This window comes from Chiloscyllium plagiosum, chromosome 7 (assembly GCF_004010195.1).
Source record: "Chiloscyllium plagiosum isolate BGI_BamShark_2017 chromosome 7, ASM401019v2, whole genome shotgun sequence".
Taxonomy (NCBI): Eukaryota; Metazoa; Chordata; class Chondrichthyes; order Orectolobiformes; family Hemiscylliidae; genus Chiloscyllium; species Chiloscyllium plagiosum.
The window spans coordinates 29,190,536-29,212,382 of NC_057716.1; the positions used below are offsets into that span (position 1 = coordinate 29,190,536).

General features: G+C 41.5%; 1 protein-coding gene across 5 annotated transcripts in view; it reads right to left on the reverse strand.

Annotated features, from left to right (window-relative positions):
• The window catches only part of LOC122551440 (sperm-associated antigen 16 protein), a 992,024-nt gene that overhangs the window by 398,704 nt on the left and 571,473 nt on the right, over nt 1–21,847 (reverse strand). For 4 of the 5 annotated variants that reach the window (XM_043693348.1, XM_043693349.1, XM_043693350.1 and 1 more), the window contains exon 12: nt 7,827–8,012. The exons of the other annotated variant lie outside the window; for it this stretch is intronic. In XM_043693348.1, coding sequence (XP_043549283.1) covers nt 7,827–8,012 — 186 coding nt within the window. The remainder of the gene's footprint in view (nt 1–7,826; nt 8,013–21,847) is intronic. 5 annotated transcript variants of the gene reach the window in all.

A 21,847-nucleotide genomic window follows, 5' to 3' on the forward strand; every position in this document is an offset into this window, starting at 1 on the left:
ATTGTGGCTGAATCTTGGTGCCAATAAACCTATCTCAGGAGTATCAGAAATGGAACAGATCCTTAGTAATGTGAGCAGTCAACATTCACAGATATGACAGATATAGCATCGTCTTCTTTACAGGGGGACATGGAGGATTCTGACAAGGACACCATGAAATGCTTCTACATGACCTTTGACATAGCGCACCTTATTCTGATGTATGCATCATGTCATTTCACAAATTTAAAGCAGAAGAATGTAAATTCAGTAGGATTACTGCAGCTTACCTCCCTTGCACCATCATCCCTGTCACCCAAAAAAGATAGTATTGCATAAAAGAGCATTTTGGCGAAAACTTATAGGAAGAAATTAACTCCATGCCTGTGTGTAGCCAATGATACTTTGCATCATCTTTGTGAATTATGGCCCACAGATGACATTTTTAACGTTTCTTGTGATTACTTCTACTTCATAGATATGACTATAGTTAATCTGCAGTGACGAATTACATGCTCAAGATTGCCCATGAACAGGATTTGTATCCAACATACTTGCTCAATACATGCATTTCACATGCAGGGTACTGTGATTGTAGACGTCTTCACTCCAGATTATTTAAGTGGCTGATTAGTGCAATTGCCTCTTAAAAGGCCTCACATCATCCGCAAGTAGAACCCCTATGCTCTGACAGAGAGAACCCTGCATATTATGGGTGCATTTCAGATCTTCACAGAGCGTGTCGCAGGCTCAGCCTGGTAATACAGCGGAGTCACCAGTCCTTCATGGTTCCTTTTTTCTTTGCATTCCCTATTTACCCCATCAGTTCTAAGCTTCCACATTACCATCCAACTCTTTCATTTAAGTTTCCATCAACCAGCATTATCACTTAAGACCTGACCTTACAATTTAGTTGTGACAATCATCATAATGCACTGCCCCCCGAAGAAATTTAGAATGACAGTGATTGTTGATCCCTACCCATCTCTCCATAACTCATGTCTTCCAATGCACTATTGTCTCCCAACCTTACATGTCACCTGTCACCTGACACATTTGTTGCTGCTTCGCATTTCAACATGCTGCCTCCATAATCCCATAATTGACTTCCCCAACTTCCCGACAATATCAGACACCCAGAACTGACTATGCACACTGCCTTACCAACTTGAAAGGATAGCCCTAACTGATAAATGACATAGACTAACCTTTGTGTACTGTCTGATTGATTTACTGAATCCCCAGACTGTTTGCACTAGACCCACAGTAATGATTTTGACCCACTTGCCAGACTACATGAAACATTTGCCTCTAACCACCTTGAGCAGCCAACTGAACAATGTCCAAGCCCCTGAACTGAGATTGGATTATATGCTTGTCTGACTGTGGCTACACCCATAACTTGAGACCTCCTTGACTTGACCAAGGACTAAGAAACATTACTTTGACTTTGAAGCATGGACATTTAGCTGAAGTACATGTAGTGTTTTGCATATAAGCAGGTGCGATGTTGATGTGGCACAGTGCCATTGAGCAACATGTCAATCCGTTGACTGATCAATGCTGACAACTATGATAAGCTTTGGATGTGTGTATGCATTGAACAGTAAGGCAGGACAGAAATAATGTGAGCTTAGGTTATACATAAATATGTAGCTTTTGACTTTGAAATGTCTAAAATCCTGGCATGCATGATATAAGAATGTAAGTTAACAAGATTTCTCTGGTCAGAATCCATGCCTCTTAAAAGAATAGCTGTATTATTGCCCACACACTTATTAGATTAAATTGCAAGTAAATATGGCTGTGTTGTATTGAAGGTCAGATACAAACACAATTTTGAACATGTAACACAACTGAATTAAAAATTAATATAAATGTTAATAAGAAGGAAATGAAAACCATTAGTAATCAGTCTAACAATCAAGGAAACACTCTTCAGTATTAAGGTCAGTTTTTCAACAAAGTAATTTGCAATAAAAAGATAAATGTGTTTCCTCTCAAAAAGAATTTCATTCTCATTGAGTCAAGTATTGACGTTAGCAATTCTTCTGTTGTAATGCAGCCAGTTAATGCATTTTTAGAGATATTTTATGAAAGCATTTTTTGCACTCAATATATATGAATTGAGAACTAACAATATCAATTGAGATAAGATTTACACCTTAGTTTGTAGTGTTTTAAAGGGGATACATGAATTCACAAAATTTCTTATTCATTGTTAGCTTCTGCTATTCACCATTCACATAGGTCCAAAATGCTTGTTGTTAATGGCCAAGACAATCATAAATTTTAAAGCAGGAAAAAATATCGATTTATTTGCCACTGTGTTTTGTTAGAAATTTTCTTGTGCAAATCGAATGTAGATCAACTAAACCTGTCCATTCCTGTACACAATCTCATGGAATACCTTTTCATTTATTATCAATAGGCAAACACAACCTTGTGCTGATAAAGCTATTGCACACTCTAGGTGAAATCTTGTGTGATCCTCCTTCACATGTATGTTGAAATGAGGCCATTTAATCAGGCGTACGGTTATGGCTGGGGAATCCATCACCATCCCATCTTCACTCCAAACAAGTCTGTGGTGGGAAGGCCCATGGTTAAAGTCATAGACTCATAGAGTCATAGAGATTTACAGCACAGAAACAGACCCTTTGGTCCAACTCATCTATGCCAACCAGATATCCCAATCTAATCTCGTCCCACCTGCCAGCACCTGCCCCATATTCCTCCAAACCCTTTCTATTCATATACCCATCCAGATGCTTTTAAAATGTTGCAATTGTAATAGCCTCCACCACTTCCTCTGGCAACACATTCCATACATGTACCATCCTTTGTGTAAAAAGGTTGCCCCTTAGGTCCCTTTCCCCTTTCCCCTCTCACGTTAAACCTATGCACAAATGTTCTGGACTCGCCCACCAAAGGGAGAGACTTTGTCTATTTATCCTATCCATGCCCCTCATGATTTTGTAAAACTCTACCAGGTCACCTCTCAGCCTCTAATGCTTCAGGGAAAACAGCCCTAGCCTATTCAACCTCTCCCTATAGCTCAAATCTTCCAACCCTAGCAACATCCTTTTCTGAAACTTTTCAAGTTTCACGACATCCTTCCAATAGGGAGGAGACCAGAACTGCACACAATATTCCAACAGTGGCCTAACCAATGTCCTGCACAGCCGCAACATGATCTCCCAATTCCTGTACTCAATACTCTGACCAATAAAAGAAAGCATACCAAACACCTTCTTCACTATCCTATCTATCTGCGACTCCACTTTCAAGGAGCTATGAACCTGCTCTCCAAGGTCTATTTGTTCAGCAACACTTCCTAAGACTTTACCATTAAGTGTATAAGACTTGCTTTCTCAAAATGCAGCACCTCACATTTATCTAAATTAAACGCCATCTGCCACTTCTCAGCCCATTGGCCCATCTGATCAAGATACCATTGTAATCTGAGGTAACCTTCTTCACTGTCCACTACACTTCCAATTTTGGTAACATCTGCAAACTTACTAACTATTTCCTTTATTCCCACATCCAAACCATTTAGATAAATAATGGAAAGTGACCCGGCACAGATCCTTGTGGCACTCCACTGGTCACAGGCCTCCAGCCTGAAAAACAACCCTCCACCGCCACCCTCTGTCTTCTACCTTTGAGCCGGTTCTATATCCAAATGGCTAGTTCTCCCTGTATTCCATGATATATAACTTTGCCAACCAGTCTCCCATGGGGAATCTTTTCGAACGCTTTACTGAAGTGCATATAGATCACGTCCACCACTTTACCCTCATCAATCCCTTTCGTTACTTCTTCAAAAAAACTCAACCAAGTTCATGAGACATGACTTCCCACGCACAAAACCATGTTGACTATCCCTAATCAGTCCTTGCCTTTCCAAATACATGTACATCCAGTCCCTCAGGGTTTCCTCCAAGAACTTGCCCACCACTGACGTCAGGCTCACTGGTGTATAATTCGCTGGCTTGTCCTTACCATACTTCTTAAACAGTGGCACCACATTAGCCAACCTCCAGTCTTCTGCCACCTCACCTGTGACTATCGATGATACAAATATCTCAGCAAAGGGCCCAGCAATCACTTCCCTAGCTTCCCACAGGGTCCTGGGGATTTATCCACTTTTATATGTTTCAAGACATTCAGCAATTCCTCCTCTGTAATATGGACAGTTTTCAAGATGTCACCATCTATTTCCCCACATTCTATATCCGCCATGTCCTGTTCCACAGTAAACACTAATGCAAAATACTCGTTTGGTATCTCCCCCATCTCTTGCGGTTCCACACAGAGGCCGCCTTGTTGATCTTTGAAGGGCCTTATTCTCTCCCCAGTTACCCTTTTGTCCTTAATATATTTGTAAAAACACTTTGAATTCTCTTTAACTCTACTTGCCAAAGCTATCTCATGTTCCTTTTTGCCTTCCTGACTAATCGCTTAAGTATACTCCTACTGCCTTTATACTCTTCTAAGGATTCATTTGATCTACCTGACATCTGCTTCCTTCTTTTTCTTAATCAAACTCTGAATTTCTTTAATCATCCAGCATTCCCTACACCTATCAGTCAGTTAAGGCCCTCACGCAGCCACTATTATTATTAATCTCGTGGCAGGTGGATGGCTCACTATATGATAAAGAATTCTTGGCATGTTTATCTACTGGCACCCTGGGACTCCTCATTCAAAGTAGTGGACAAGGAAGGGCTGTACCGAAAGCCACCGTGACTTTGCTAATGATTCCTATACAACTATAACTCTTCCCCTGTAACTCCAAATCCAGCATTCCACCATTCTTCACATGTGACCTGGGTCATGGAACTCTGGTGGATGTCTTTCCAGCAGCAGCTAGCCCTCTCCATAGATACTGCTGTTCAAAAGAGCTGCTGGTCTCTGATTGGTTAGTAATCCTAATCGACAGGCAAATTGTAGAATCCTTCAACTGACTGTGGCCTATCAAGTGTCCAATTGGTTTGTTCTAATGGAAGGGGTTCCCAGAAAGAGTGACTTAAGCTTTCATATCCCAGTCAATGTCTGAGACTTTCACTGGGGGAATAAAATTCTGTCCACCAGCTCCTCAAGCACAAGAGTTGAAAGTGCAGGGTAGAATTAAAAGTTCTAAACTTTTCATCTTCTGGGTCTCTTTTCAGAAGGAATAATTTTGTTACAGGGGTGCAAATAAAGATGATGAGGTATCAGTATTTAATTTAACGTTGACTGATTTATTCTATCCTTCTTTACCACTCTTCTCTTTCTGATTAGCAAAGTTCTTATGATGTGGAAAACAGCACATCTCGGAATTACAACACTGATTTGACCTCAGTTGGAGTATTGTATTTGATGCTGAACATGACACTTTAGGAAGGAAGACTTCATCTAATATGGGTAGATTGCAGATACTGAGTTTATGCTTCTTTGAGAAGAGACGGTTGAACAAAGATTCGATAGAAGTGTCCAAAGTATCATGACAATCAGTGACGTACTTATAAGCATATCCAGTGGAGAGGTAACACCTATTCTGACAAGTCCTGATGAACGTACCCAACAGTCACTGCATGAGAGATTGGATCAGTTTTCCTTCATGTGAATCCAAGGAAAGCAATGGGACTGGACGGAGTACCAGGCCGTGTAATCAGAGCATGCACAGATCAATTGGTAGAGGTCTTCTCAGGCATCTTCAACCTCTCCCTGCAGCAGGCCACTGTCCCTGCCTTTTTAAAGAGGGTCAACATCATCCCTGTGCCTAAGGAGGCTCATGCAGCATGTCCCAATGACTACTGCCCAGTGGCCCTAACTTCGGTGGTCATGAAGTGCTTTGAAAGGCTGGTCATGGCACTAATCAACTCCAGCCTCCTCACTACTCTTGACCCACACCAATTTGCCTATCAGACCAACAGATCCACGTCAGATGCCATAGCACTTGCCCTTCACTCCCCCCGAGAACATCTTGACACCAAGAACAGCCATGTAAGAATCCTACTGTTCAGCCTTCAACACTATTATCCCCTCGAGACTGATTACTAAACTTAGTGATCTCTACAATTGATCCTCAGTTTCCTGACCCATAGGCCACAATCAGTGAAGATTCGGTACAATATTTCATCCTCACTAACGCTCAACATGGGAGCCCTCCAGCGGTGCGTACTCAGCCCCCTACTGTACTCAATGTATACCCATGACTGCATCACCAAATACCAGACTAATGCCATTTACAAGTTTGCTGATGACACCACCATAGTCGGTCGAATCTCAGATCACAATGAAACAGACTACAGATGGGAGGTGGAAGACCTGGAGAAATGGTGCACAGATAACAACCTAGCTCTCAATGCTGGCAAAACCAAGTTACTCATTATTGACTTTTGGTGGGATGTTACTCATGTCCCCTTCCACATTAACGGCACAGAGGTGGAACGAGTGGAGAGTGTTAAGCTCCTGGGAGAGGTCGTCTGCAACAAGCTTTCTTGGACTCTTCATGTGGATGTACTGGTTACAAAGGCCCAACAACATTTCTTCTTCCTCAGGCAGCTGAGAAAATTTGGCATGACAGTGAATCCCCTTGCCAACTTTTATAGGTACGCCATCGAGAGCATTCTGTCTGGATGTCACTTGATTGGCAACTGTACCATTCAAGATCAGAGACGGTTACAGAGAGTGATGAACTTGGCCCGGATAATCACAAAGGCCAACCTCCCAACTATAGAATCCACCTTCCTGGCCCGCTGTCAAGGAAAGGCTGCCAGCATTCTCAAAGATCCATCCCACACTGGCAATGATTTTCTACAACCTCTACCATCGGGGAGAAGGTACAGAATCCTGAACACATGCATCAACTGGTTTTGAAAAAGTTTCTACCCTACTGTTGTTGGAATACTGAATGGACTCACAAACTCTTAGCATTCGCCTGTACCAATGTTTTGGTTTTTGCTGCTGTTTACCTATAATTTACCTATCTATGCTATTTAACTATGTGATCTGCCTGTATTGCTCGCGAGACAAAGCTTTTCACTGTTCCTCGGTACACGTGACAATAAATTCAATTCAATATTGAACTTTTAATTCCAAAGTTGACGGCAGTTATAATTCAGTGACTGTCTGCCAGAGTGCACTGTGGCCCCATGGAATAACATTCCTGTACAGAGTCAGGAAAACTTCAAACAGAAAGACTAAAAGGGAGAGATACCGACTGGCTTGACTGATGGGGGTCCTCTGGGCATCTGAATTTGGCCAATACTACTCCTGGCCCTGTTGAGACTACAAAGGTGACGGCCAATCCTGCTGACCCCTTTTCTTTGAGATAAGATTATTCCTGAGTCAGGGCCAAAATCTCATGTCCAACTAGGTAGGGCATTTAATGCCACTTTGGGGCATTAAATGGCTGCAGGACAGTTAGTTTTGGCTTAGATGTGTTACCTGCTGACTCTCTGGTGGTGAGGTGGGAAATGCCATTTTCTGACAATATCTACCTTATGATTCAAAGATGAATAATTTGAAGTGTTTGCAAGTTGGTCATCATAAGAGAGCTGCATATGAATCACGAGCAAAATTTCAGTGCTCAACAAATATTCAGTTGAAACCTTTGCAAACAATGCCTTGCCTCAATTTTCTTTGTTGGTTTTCATACAAAACTTTGATGTTTGTACTTGAATGCATACTCATGTGAGATCGAGTTAATGGTAGACACCAAGACCAAGTGTAAGCTTCGTTGTTGATGCATGCTGAGTGTTATCCTACCAAATCATTGAGTGATTACTTGTAGTTGTCAGTAACATCCAATGTGAAAACTGAGCTATACCTAAATAAGAAAAATATTTCCTTACCTGTTTATATCCCAGATCTTAATAGTGTTATCCATGGAACAAGATGCTATAAAGTCACCACAGCTGTGCCATGAGCAGCCCCAGACAGCATGAAGATGGCCAGTAAATGTGAATGCACATTCAACCTTCGCAAAATCCCAAATCTTCACTGTTTTGTCTCCACTGGTGGTAGCTAGCATATTTCCACTGCAGAAAAAGGAAATCATAGCACCACATTATGGTTTTCATATGTTTTGTTCATTATGTCTGTTGCGTTCTTTTATACTTCAATCAGAATTTGGAACAGCGATTGGCCTTAAACATTCAAGTTCTGACATGTTGTTATACAGATTAGATGCAGATGTCCACAATTCCATTAATATCAGGAGTTCACAGAATAATAATATACAAGAAGATATGAACATTAGAGGATGAATCAATATTTACAAGCTGATATTAAATACAAGACTGTCTCAAAACATAACTAAATTTTTAAATTAAAAATCCTAATTCTATAATTGAGCATTTCCATTGAGAAACCTTTACCAAGACATACCCAAGTCATATCCTTGAGTTTTAAGTCAATGAAATAAAAAAAAGTTGGTGTATTTTGCTTTGTAGATTCAGGTCTAATTTAGAACACTTACTTTGATTAAAACATTTTTTAATCAAATGTCTTTTCCAGATTAAAAGAATAATAGTGCAGCAGGGAAGCAATTTTAAAAAAAATCTCATATTGTAATTTGTATTTTGAAACAAGTCCAAAAATTGTCAGTCTGCTCAGGTCCTGATGCTGGTACATTTCCTGAAGGAAATCTCCTGTAATAGGTTAGGTAATAGGCAAAGTGTCATACTGCTTCAAGAGAAGCACTTGATGAAAAGAACAATATCAGGATTTTTTTGTCTGAAGATTTCCGGGACTTTTTGAATTGATGTAAGATGACAGGGAAAATGTTTTAAAACAACCCTTGATTACTCCCTTCAAAAATAGCACACAGAATATGTTTACAAAATAAAATATATGGAAAGGGTTTTTTTGACTTAAATGGTCCACCAATGTTCTTATCTTCCACATGAGCCACCTTCTAATCTTCCAACGTTTCACCAAATTACTTTATCAAACATCTTCATTATATTGAAAACAACCATTAGATCACCCTTCTACCTTCTCTTTCGAAAAAGAAGAGGGCCAGCCTGTTCAATCTTTAGACAAATCTAATTATCTTTCTATTTCATTTCCAAGTCATACAAATCAAAATAGAAAATCTAACAAGAAATTTCACAATTGCAAACAGGAAGTTGTGAATCCTCAATAAATATTTAATAAGATATTCATACTTTATTCAATAGTAAACCCGCAAATCTGTGTTACGCTGCCAACCGTACCTCATCCATGTTAGAAACATTAGTAGACCACATACCTCGAGTCAGTTCTGTAATTCAGTGACCTGTTTGAGTCTGATCTTTGGAAAGATTCCTGTAAACTGAGTCACTTGCAATGGTAAGCATTATATGGGTAAGCTTGTGACATATTACTATCATTGTAGTATTTTGTAGAGAACATTGTTTCAATAAACATCAATTGGGTATATCCCCTTCTGGGAACAGCCTTGGATTATTGATATCCAAGAGTAAACAGAACCTGTAAGGTACGGTGCTCGACCCAAAGTCATACACCAGTTGGAAGGTGCTCAGGTGCATTGTGGAACCCCGTCAGTACGTAGCCCTACTCAGATCAAATTAGAATTAGAATCCCTACAGCGTGGAAACAGGCCATTTGGCCCAACAAGTCCACATCTGCCCTCTGAAGAGTATCCCACCCTGACCCATTCCCCTACACCTATTACTCTACATTTCTCCAAACTAATGCACCTAGCCTACACATTCCTGAACACTACGGCCAATTCAGCTAACCTGCATATCTTCAGATTGTGGGAGGAAACTGGAGCACCCAGAGGAAATCCATGCAGACATGTGGAGAATCTGCAAACTCCACATAGCCTGAAGCTGGAATTGAGGTCACTGGCGTTGTGAGGCAGCAGTGCTAACCACTGAGCCACCATGCTGTCCATTTCACTATGACCCCAAGATCCTGAATGTCCCTTAGGCCCCTGCACCCCACAATCTGAGCCACTTTCTGAATATGTGTTTTGAGTCAAAATGGTGTTTCCTGTATGATTGCTGGTCTGCACACCATCTACCTCAACTCTTATGTCCACTGCCTTGATGTGAGTATTTGCCACTGGGCACAGGGATCACTAGTGGAGGGCTCTCTACATGAGAGTCCTCCCCCTTTCCATTGGGGACCTGTGGTTCAGGGTGTTGCACATGACAGTCCCCTATAACTGGAGATTGTGGCAGTTCATGGACTTCCTGCTAAACTGTTTATTTTACGGTGCTGTGGACTCTATGGAACCTGTATATATTGGTTGTGGGCATTTGCACTCCCTTTTTAGTTATTTGAAAAATCTTCTGTTGTGTTTTTGGTTGCATTTCTGCCCCATACTCCTGGCCTTTAGATACCCGGTCAGGAGAGGTGTGGGCAGGTCTGCTCACAGGTCTGCTCCTGGGCCCGGCTAGGCTAGCAATAAATAGATCCAAGTGATGGATTTGGATGGGGGCATTTCTGCTGATTGCCTGACCCTTTTCCACAGTTACATTCAAGCTGGGGTGTCCCTGGAGAAGCAGCACTCAGTATCCACCAATGCTTATGATGCCTTTAGGGAGAAGTGGGCGCTACAGGGGATACAGTGCTTTATTTCCTCCTCCAACTCCATTTCGATTTAGTCCCTCCTTCCGTCCCTACCCGTCTCCCTCACTTTTTAGATCATAGAATTGCCCTTAACAGGCTTTGCTTGCTAATGTTTCATTAGCCACATTGGTGTTTTCCTAATGGTGAAAAAAATATACAATAAAGTCTTTGCACAATGAAAAAAAAGTGTTGCGAACCTAGTAAAGCTCAAGAAAAAACAGGACTACTTGCATGTAAAACAGCATAAGCAGAAAATGATAGGCAAAATTAAGCAATCTCATACCAACAGACCAAAGTTCTTCAGTTCTACCATATTCAGTCATGAACATGGTGGACAATTAAACAACTGAATGGAGGAGGAGGCTCCATAAATACTCACATCCTCAATAATGGGGACCTCAGCATATCAGTGCAAAAGCTAAGCATTTGCAACAATTTTCATCAGATCCACTTTGGCCTCCTCCATAAGTCCCAGACATTCAGATGTCAGAGTTCAGCCAATTCAATTCGCTCAACACGATGTCAAGAAATATCTGGAGCCACTAAATACCGCAAGGCCTATGAACCTTGACAATATTCTGACAAAAAGTACAGAAGATTTGTTTTCAAGAACTTGCTGCACCCCAAGCCAAATTGTTCCATTTCAGTTACAACACTGCCATTTACTCGACAATGTGGAAAATTGCCCATGTCCATCCTGCACATAAAAAGCAAGATGAATCCAACCCTGCCAAATACCACCCCAGCAATCTACTCTTGATCATCAGCAAATTAATGGAAAGTGCTATCAACAATGCTATCAAGCAACACTTGCTTAGCAATAACTTGCACACTCAGGCTCAATTTTTGTTCTGCCAGTCACTTAGCTCCTGATCTCATTACAACCTTAGTTAAAAAATGGATACAGGAGCTGAATTCCAGAAGCGAGGTGAGAATGATTGCCCTTGACATCAAGTCTGCATTTGACCGAATATGGCATCAAGAATCCCAAATATAACAGCTGGCTTTTCTGTTGGTTGGAATCATACCTAACACAACGGAAGATGATTGTTAAAAGGTTAATTACTTCAGTTCTAGGACTTTGCTACTGGGGCCCCTCAGCATAGTGTCCAAGGCTACAAGACAATATGACATAGGAGAAGACTTAGGCCTTTCCGTCCATCACATTCGCTCCACCATTTGTTCTTGGCTGTTATGTTTCTCAAACCAATTCTCCTGTCATTCTCTGTAACCATGAATCCCCTTATTAATTAAGAACCTATCGATCTCTGTCTTAAATACACTCGATGACTTGGTCTCCACAACCTTCTGTGGAAATGAGTTCTATAGATTCACCACCCTCCGGCTGAAGGAATGCCTTCTATTTCAATTCTAAAAGGCCATTCCTTCATGCCAAAACTACGTCCTTAGGCTCTAGTCTCTCTTATTAATGAAAACATCTTCTCCATATCCACTTTATCCAGGACTCTGAATATTACAGTCATAGAGCCATAGAAATGTACAGCATGGAAACAGACCCTTCGGTCCAACTGGTTCACGCTGACCAGATATTCCAACCCAATCTGGTCCCACCTGCCAGCACCCTGCCCATATCCCTCCAAACCCTTCCTATTCTTTTACCCAATCCAAATGCCTTTTAAATGTTGTAATTGTACCAGCCTCCACCACTTCCCCTGGTAGCTCATTCCATACATGAACCACCTTCTGCGTGAAAAGATTGCCCCCTTAGGTCTCTGCTATATCTTTCTTTTCTCACCCTAAACTTATGCCCTCTAGTTCTGGACTCCCCCATCCCAGGAACAGACTTTGTCTATTTATCCTATCCATACTCCTCATGATTTTATAAACCTCTATAAAGTCACCCCTTAGCCTCTGACGCTCCAGGGAAAATAGCCCCAGCCTATTCAACCTCTCCCTATAGCTCAAATCCTTCAACCCTAGCAACATTCTTGTAAATCTTTTCTGAAACCTTTCAAGTTTCATATCTTTCCGATAGGAAGGAGATTAAAATTGCATGCAATATTCTGACAGTGGCCTAACCAATGCCCTGTACAGCTGCAACATAACCTCCCAACTCTTGTACTCAATACTCTGACCAATAAAAGAAAGCATATCAAATGCCTTTTTCATTACCCTACTTACCTCCGACTCCACTTTCAAGGAGCTATGAACCTGCACTCCAAGGTCTCTTTGTTCAGCAACACTCCCTCAGACCTTACCATTAAGTATACAAGTCCTGCTAAGATTTGCTTTCCCAAAATGCAGCACCTCGCATTTATCTGAATTAAACTCCATCTGCCACTTCTCAGTCCATTGGCCCATCTGATCAAAATCCTGTTGTAATTTGAGGTAACCTTCCTTGCTGTCCACGACACCTCCAATTTTGGTGTCACCTGCAACTTATTAACTATACCTCTTATGCTCACAACTAAATAATTTATATAAATGATGAAAAATAGTGGACCCAGCACCGATCTTTGTGGCATTCCACTGGTCACAGGCATTCTGTAAATTTTGATGAGATATCCCCCATCCTTCTAAACCCAGTGTCTTCAACCACTCCTCATTTGACAATCCCTTCATCCCCAGGATCATTCTTGTGAATCTTCTCTGCACCTCTTCCAACTCCACCATGTCTTCGTTAGATACAGGGCCCAAAACTGCTCATACCCTTCCAAGTGCAGTCTGATCAGAGCATTATACAGAGTCAAAGAGTGTGGTGCCGGAAAAGCACAGCCGGTCAGTCAGCATGACCGGCTGTGCTTTGCATTTATCTGAATTAAACTCCATCTGCCACTTCTCAGTCCATTGGCCCATCTGATCAAAATCCTGTTGTAATCTGAGGTAACCTTCCTTGCTGTCCACGACACCTCCAATTTTGGTGTCACCAGTCAGCATGACCGGCTGTGCTTTGCCAGCACCACACTCTTCGACTCTGATCCCCAGCATCTGCAGTGCTCACTTTCTCCCAGACCTTTATACAATCTTAGCAACATATCTTTGCTCTTGTATTCTAGCCTTCTCAAAATGAATGCTAACATTGCATTGTCTTCTAACTGCCAACTGAACGTTCATGTTAACCTGATGAACATCCTGAACTAGGATGCCTAATCCCCTTGGTGCTTCAAATTTCCAAAGCCTTTCCCCATTTAGAAAACAGTCTGCGTCTCTATTCTTGCTACTGAAATGCATAACTTACACTTTCTCACATTCCATCTGCCACCCCTTTGCCCACTGTCCTAGCCAGTCCATGCCCTTCTGCAGCCTCCTTGCTTCCTCAAAACTACCTGCCCCTTCACCTATCTTTGTGACATCTGCAAACTTAGCAACAATGCCCGCAGTGTCTTATTGTTCCTTCGTCCAGATCGTTAATGTGTACCATATGATCCAAACACTGACTCCACTCGTGGAACTCCACTAGTGACCAGCTTCTATTCTGCAAAAAGACTCCCTTATCTCTATTTTCTGTCTTCTGCAAATCAACCAATCCTCTACCCATGCCAGTAGCTTGCCCCAGCAAGCATGGGCTCTTATCTTATTTAGCAGCCTCTTGTCTGGCACCTTGTCAAAGACATTCTGGAAGTTCAAATGCATCACGTTCACTGGCTCTCTTTTGTCCAACATGCACATTACCTCGCTAAAGAATTCTAACAGATTTATCAGGGACAACCACCCTTGACAAAGCCATGATGACTCAGCTCAATTTAGCATGCATTCCAAGTACTCCGCAATCTCATCCTTAATGGACTCTAAATTCTTAGCAATGAATGAGCTCAGGTCAACCTCTCTATAATGCCCTGTCTTCTGCCTCCATCCCTTCTTAAACAGGGGTGTTACAATAGGGATTTTCCAATTCTCTGGGCTCCTCTTTGACTCTAGAGATTCTTGCAAGATCACCATTAACGCCTCTGCAATCTCCTTCTGAACCTTGGAGTGTAGTCCTCTCAGCTTCTCCAGCACTTTCTCCTTAGCGATGCTACTACACTCATCTCTGCCTACCTGATTCTCTTGAAGTTCTGGTATGCTAATGGTGCCCTCCACCATGAAAACTGATGCCAAGTATCAATTCAGTTCTTTTGCTACATCTTTGGTCCCCAGTGGTCTTTATCAATGACATACCCTTCACAATAAGGTCAGAAATGGGAATATTTGCCAATTATTGCATAACATTCAGCTCTATTCACAACTCAGATTTTTCATCTGTCCATGTCCAAGTACAGCAAAATTAACCAATATTTGGGATGACAAGTGGCAAATGACATTTGTACCAGACTACTGCCAAACAGTGATCATCTCCAACAAGAGAGTATCTAACCATCAGCCCTTGACACTCAATGGCATTGTCATCCTTGAATTCTCCACTTTCAACATTCTGAATGTTATCTTGGATCAGAAACTGAACAGGACTAGCCATATAAATCTTATGGCTGTAAGAGCTGGCAAGAGGCTAGGAATCCTGCAGTGGGTAACTTACCTCCTGACTCCCAAACCCAGTGTAATATCTCCAAGGCAGAAGTCAACAGTGTGATGGTATACACTAGTGAGGATGAGTGTAGTTTCAAAAACATTGATGACACTTGACACTATGCAAGACAAAGCTGCCCACTTGATTGACACCACATCCACTGACATTGAATGTCTCCACCATTTATGCTTAGCACCAGCTGTGTGTACCATTGACCAGATGTACTTCAGAATTTTACCAAAGTTCCTCAGATGACCCCTTCCAAACGCAAAACCATGACAGCCTAGATGGTCAAGGGCAACAGATACATGGGAACATCTCCAGGTGCATGTTCCTCTCTGATCCACACACCATCCTGATGTGGAAATATATTGTTATTCCTTCATTGTCACTGGGTAAAAATCCTGGTACTCCTTCCCTAATGGCATTTTTGCGTACCTAAACCAAATAGACTGCAGCAGTTCAAGAAGGCAACTCACCATCTTCTCATGGGCAAGTAGAGATGGGCAATAAATGCTGGCCCAGCCAGCGACACCTACAGTTTATGAATGAAACTGAACCACAATAATATTACTACATTAGAGAAAGGTTCCATGTTCCTACATTAATCCTATGTCGAGTCACCTTCTTGAGTGCAAGAATAAGGAAACTAATAGCCAAACATTTTCAACATTTTTAAACTACATTTTTATTAAACTCAGATCAAAATTGGTGAAAGAAATTATGTCAGGTTAATTAATTCTGCATTTAGCATTTAGCACTTTCATGTAGGCATAATCAAAACAAATTAAGGGTTTAATCAAATAAAGGCAGGTTGTTTTAGACTATCACATGATAATCAAGGAGCGATAAACCTTTTTTAAATATTTGATTAGATTCCCTACAGTGTGGAAACAGGCCCTTCGGCCCAACAAGTCCACACTGACCCTCCGAAGAGCAACCCATCCAGACCCATTTCCCCCTGACTAATGCACCTAACACTATGGACAATTTAGCATGACCAATTCACCCAACCTGCACATTTTTGGACTGTGGGAGGAAACCGGAGCACCAGGAGGAAATCCACACAGACAGGGGACGAATGTGCAAACCCCACACAGACAGTTGCCCGAGACGGGAATTGAACCCGGGTCCCTGGCGCTGTGAGGCAGCAGTGCTAATCACTGAGCCACCGTGCCACCCACAAACCTAACTTTTCTCTCAATGTGTTGGACAGTTTGTAATTTAGAGTGTTGGAATTTTGTAAGATTGACCTTGTGATAATTCCCAGATTTTTCAGAAACATCTTTGATTTTATAATTCACATCGCAGGTTTCAAATCCTTCCATGGCTTTCCCGCACTCAATTTCTACTACCTTCTAAGATTGCTGCACTATAATTTTAGCCTGTTGTGAAATCACAATTACAACTGCACTACAATTGGTGACTGTTCTGTCATTTGTCTAGATCCCAAACTCTGGAAGTCCCTGTCCACAATATTCCATCGCTCCCTCTTGTTTTCTTCTTTTAAGAAAATTCTTAAAACCTAGCTTTATGATCAAGCTTTTGATTGTTGTTCTTCAGAGAATCATAGAATCCCCACAGTGTGGAAGCAAGCCATTTGGTTTATCAAGTCCAGATCGACCCTCCGAAAGCATCTCACCTAGACCCACCCTTCCCTACCCTATCCCTGTAATCGTGCATTTCCCATGGCTAATCCACCTAGCCTGCACATCCCTGGACACTGTGGGCAATTTAGCTTGGCCAATTCACCTAACCGGCACATTTTTGCACTATGAGAAGAAACTGAGCACCTGGAGGAAACCCACACGGACACGAGAAGAATGTGCAAACTCCACAGAGTGTGAAATCGAATCCAGGTCGCTTGCATTGTGAGGCAGCCATGCTAATCAGTGAGCCAATGTGCCGCTGTTGTTGTAATTCCTTTTGCAGTCCTCACGCAGCAGATGGAAGCTTTTAAAATTAATAAAAAGGTCCAAGTGTTTGGTTGCACTGGAGAGTCACTGGCCAGGATTATTTTAAAAACTGGCCTACATATTTATGTTCATAGTTTCCAGTGTGGAAACAGGCTATTAGGCCAACAAGTCCACACCAACCCTCCGAAGAGTATCACACCCAGACCCATTCCCCTATATTTACCCTAACTAATGCATCTAACCTACACATCCCTGAGCATTATGGGCAATTTAGCATGGCCAATTCACCTAACCCGCACATCTTTGGATTGTAGGAGGAAACCGAACCATCCGGAGGAAACCCACTCAGACACGAGGAGAATGTGCAAACTCCACACGGAAGTCACCCGAAGCTGGAATAGAACTTAGGTTCCTGGCGCTGTGAGGAGTAGTGCTAACCACTGAGCCACCATACCACCCTCATGTCGATTAACAAGAGAGGCAGAATTAATTATTTAATGGAATGTCTTCTTTAATGATGAGTTGCAGTGAGAGGTAAACTTCTGTGCAAGATCAATTTTGACAATTTAAAACAGATTAATAATGGAAATCTTAAATTCCAAAATTTGCAACTTGATAGGTCTAAACCTTTTGAAAGATATGTCTATCAAAAGTTAGTCGGACTGGGTTTAGACAGCATTAACCTTGAGATAACACTTTGCAAATAAGTTCACTAACAATGTTGCGCTAATAATTTTACATTACAGTAACTGATCTAGAGGTAATAAAGCAATTTTATACTGAATCATACACTTTATTTTTGGCGAAATCCAAATTGTGCGAGATTTGTGAAGGGTTTTTTGCTACCCTTCTTGCCATATTTTACCAAACACACTGCATTGTTAATCTATTTCACCTCTAAAGGTCTCTCATATTGGATTTCTGCCATACTCAATTCCTAGAACAACTCACTACTCAGTGGATATCTGCCCAACTGGCATCCTCCCTTTCAAACTATCTTTAAAAGACCACTGTCTATCCAATGAGCACTGGTATTCTGAAGTTGAACTTCTCATTGATGGACAGTTTCAGAACATGGCAGAGATGGGGAAAATAGCATCAGGTTTCTCAAAAAGGGACCTGGAGGTCCTAGTAGATAGGCCAGTATTAAGGATTAGATTAGATTAGATTACTTACAGTGTGGAAACAGGCCCTTCGGCCCAACAAGTCTACACCGCCCCGCAGAAGCGCAAACCACCCACAGCCCTACATTTACCCCTTTTTTAACCTAACACTACGGGCAATTTAGCATGGCCAATTCACCTGACCCGCACATCTTTTTTGACTGTGGGAGGAAACCGGAGCACCCGGAGGAGAAGATTGGGAACTCCCATGGGGATGCCTAGACATCTGTGTCTGATCAAACACGTAAGGGGAGTGGAGTAGCAACAGAAAGGTTTATGAGATGTAAAACCCACGCAGACACGGGGAGAATGTGCAAACTCCACACAGTCAGTCGCCTGAATCGGGAATTGAACCCGGGTCTCTGGCACTGTGAGGCAGCAGTGCTAACCACTGTGCCATCGTGCCGCCCACGAGAGGTATCCTCTTGCTGGCAAAGGAGACCACACCACCAGACCTTGCCAGGCTGGTGTGAGATGACTAAACATGCTAGCACAGCCTGCATAGAGCAGAGGAATGGCCAGTAATGCAGAAAGAAGATCAATGTCCTTCTCCACTCTGCCAAGGTAAATGCCACACTCTTTGCCTTGTTAACTTATACTCACTCTATTTCTACTACTGAACCCACCTCACAGCAAGGCCACTCTCACTATTGTAAGTAATACCTTCTTTCTCTCACTGTCCCTCTCACATAATAACCCTGCAAGTCCTCTGTGCTGGCTCCTCAGTCCCTCAGAACTCTTCACAAACGTTTCCTCACAGGCACCTGCACAAGCAGCTGCATCAGCTAGGTCTGAAGTTACCACCCACTGTAAATTCACTCATTACCCAATTTTTGCTTATTAGAGGAGATTGTAGCCTGTAACAGGGCAGATAGAGTATGTATGGGTTGCATGGTGCCGGCATCCATGTAATCACTCCCTACAAGGAGTGGAGTCTGATCCTTGAAGGAGAAGATTGGGAACTCTCATGGGGATGCCTAGACATCTGTGTCTGATCAAACATGTAAGGGGAGTGGAGTAGCAACAGAAAGGTTTATGAGATGTAAAAGCCTCATGAAGTACAGTGGATACTGTGAACATCTGGCTTCCTCCATGGACAGCTGGTGGTTGCATGGAAAGCCAACTCCAGTACCGTGAGGGGTTGGAGGACAGGCACACATATCTTCACTCCTTTACTGCATCACAACAGCCATTAGTCCTCAGGCACGGTAACAGGGAAATTCACTGAAGATGGTCAGAAGATATTATCTTTATCAGTTTTTTTTGCAGAAATCCTCATGTTTCAATAAGTAATTAGCCTCCAGGTTGGGTAGGATTATAATTCGCTCTATTTTTATTGAGTATTTGAACGTACTGCCAGCAGACAAAGAAGCTTTCATTAAAGCCAAAGTCTCAAAGAACTTAGTGAGCCTTAAGACATAATGGGATACCATTGAAAACCAATTCAGTATAAAAGACAGTGACTTAACGAGTGGAGAAGCCTTGGAAAAGATACTGATAAGGATGACAAAAACAATAATTGAACATCAGTTAGACTGTAAGGATACATTCTTCAATGTAGCTTATTATGGATTCTCTAGTTGCACATTCTAAAGAAGTTAGAGAAAGTAGTCAGAAACCAGATACTTTTCATTGCCATAAATTGAACATTGTTCCAATGGACAGTTTATCTGAAGAAGGACAGGTCAGTTCTGATAAGCAAAATGAGGCTGTTGGTCTCAAACAACAACTTGAAAAGTGGGTTCTTGAGTCAAATATTTACCAAAAAGGGCTAATCAATGGAGAAATAAAACTATTATGAGTGGAGCAGAGATTGCCACTGGAAAATATGAAGGCTATGGATTGGGCACACAAAGTACAAAAATGGAAGGCAAGAAAATAGTGATGGACAGGGGCTCTGGAAGTAAACATGTCCCTTGAAAGAGGTCATGAATGTTTGAAAGGAATCTAATAATTAGGAAGGTGGGATTAAATAATATCAGTCCAAGAAGAGAGTAGTAGATAAGATAGAGGGTGCAACTTAACAATGTCAAGGAATATGGTATAGGCTGGGAAAGCCCCTACAATTGGTAAACATTAACAGTGACGAGCAGATCAAATCACAAGTTGATAAATTGATAAAATTGATAAAAGATACCAAACAGCATGATTCACAAAGATGGAGACAATTTGTGGTGTACACAGGGTGCCAGATAGAAGTCAGTTAGTCCTACCACATAGATGGATATGCATGGGACTTGTATGGCTAAAGTAACATTAGTGTCCAAGGTTTCAAAGGAAGACTTAAGAGAAAAATCAAATACAACAGGAAAAGCAATTTTCGTTCTTTGCATTTGTTAGTAATAAATACTTGAGAATGTAAATCAAGTGATATTAAAGCTGCATTTCTCAGGGAGATCAGCTCAAAAGGAAAGTATTTCTTCATCCTCCAAAGAGGCATTGAACACAGATATTTTCAAAGTTAAATAAACACATATATAGCCTAAATGATGCCTCTAGAATTTGGATTGCATCCAATTGAAAGCAGAACCTGGCATTTTCTACAGGTACCACGAGAGGGCATGGTATCTTTATGAGGCACATAGACTGTTTTTTATGGAGTGGGAACATTGAATATGAAATCATTATCATAAACTGGCTCAAAGCAGAATTCAAAACTGGAAGTCAGGCTTCCGGGGCTTTTAAGTACATTGGAATGGAAATCAAGCAGTATGGATTGACTTTCTTTGCATCAGCAATCTGGTATTGAAAATATTCGCCTCATTATTGGACAGCTAGTTTGCAATCCAAAGTGATCCCAACAGCGTGAGTTCAAATCCCAGAACAGATGATTATTCTCTTTCTCAGCCTCTCCCCTTCTCTGAGGCGTGGTGACCCTTAAGTTTAACCATAGCCAGTTGTCTCTTTCAAAACAAATCCTCACAAAAAGGGTGCAGCAGCTTCCAAAATGGAAATGGGAGATTAGGAAAGCCTCATTGGACAACTGAATTGGCTGGACATGCAAAGAAGGCCCAGTGCTGTATCTAGGACTTAGTTGATTACGAATGTGAAAATCCCAAGATATTATTCACATCAACAAAACATTGGAAGAATTAAAAGTAGAACATTGTGTTTTGAAATTTCCATAATTGGGATAGGCCATGAAATATATTATTTTTAGTGATGTTTATGTAAATCTCTGTCATTGGTTCTCAAATGCCACAGCTTTAATCATTTTTCTTTTGGGAGAGGGAGGCAAATATTTGTCTTTGCAGGTCTGTCTGTATGAGCAAAAAGGAATTTTTAAAAGGGATATGTAGCTTTTTAAAGCATATCCTTACTGCTTTTATTTAAAAATCTATAATAGTGAGTAAAGTGGGTTCTTCTTTGATTATATGTTTTATTGGGATCTGTCTCTTGATTAAATTTTAAAAATATAAAATAGAGGTATTAAATTAGCCTGGAGTAGTGTTTTTAGAATGGTAAGACTGTATTATTTTCTGGGTCTGTAGATGGTTAAGGTGCAAAGATGGCCTTTAGTAGAGTGATGTGTTCTTCCTGTCAGATGTGGGAATTAGTGAGAGTTTCCATCTTACTGATTATTATATCTGCAGAAAGTGTGTTTGTTTGCAAATCTAACTGGATCGCATGAATTGGTTGGAATGGCATTGGTGGCATGAATTCGTTGGAATGAGGAATTTACAGGAGCTAGTGGGTGTGATGGATGGCAGTTGCAGGAAGTGAGATAAACCAAAGATATAGTCAGG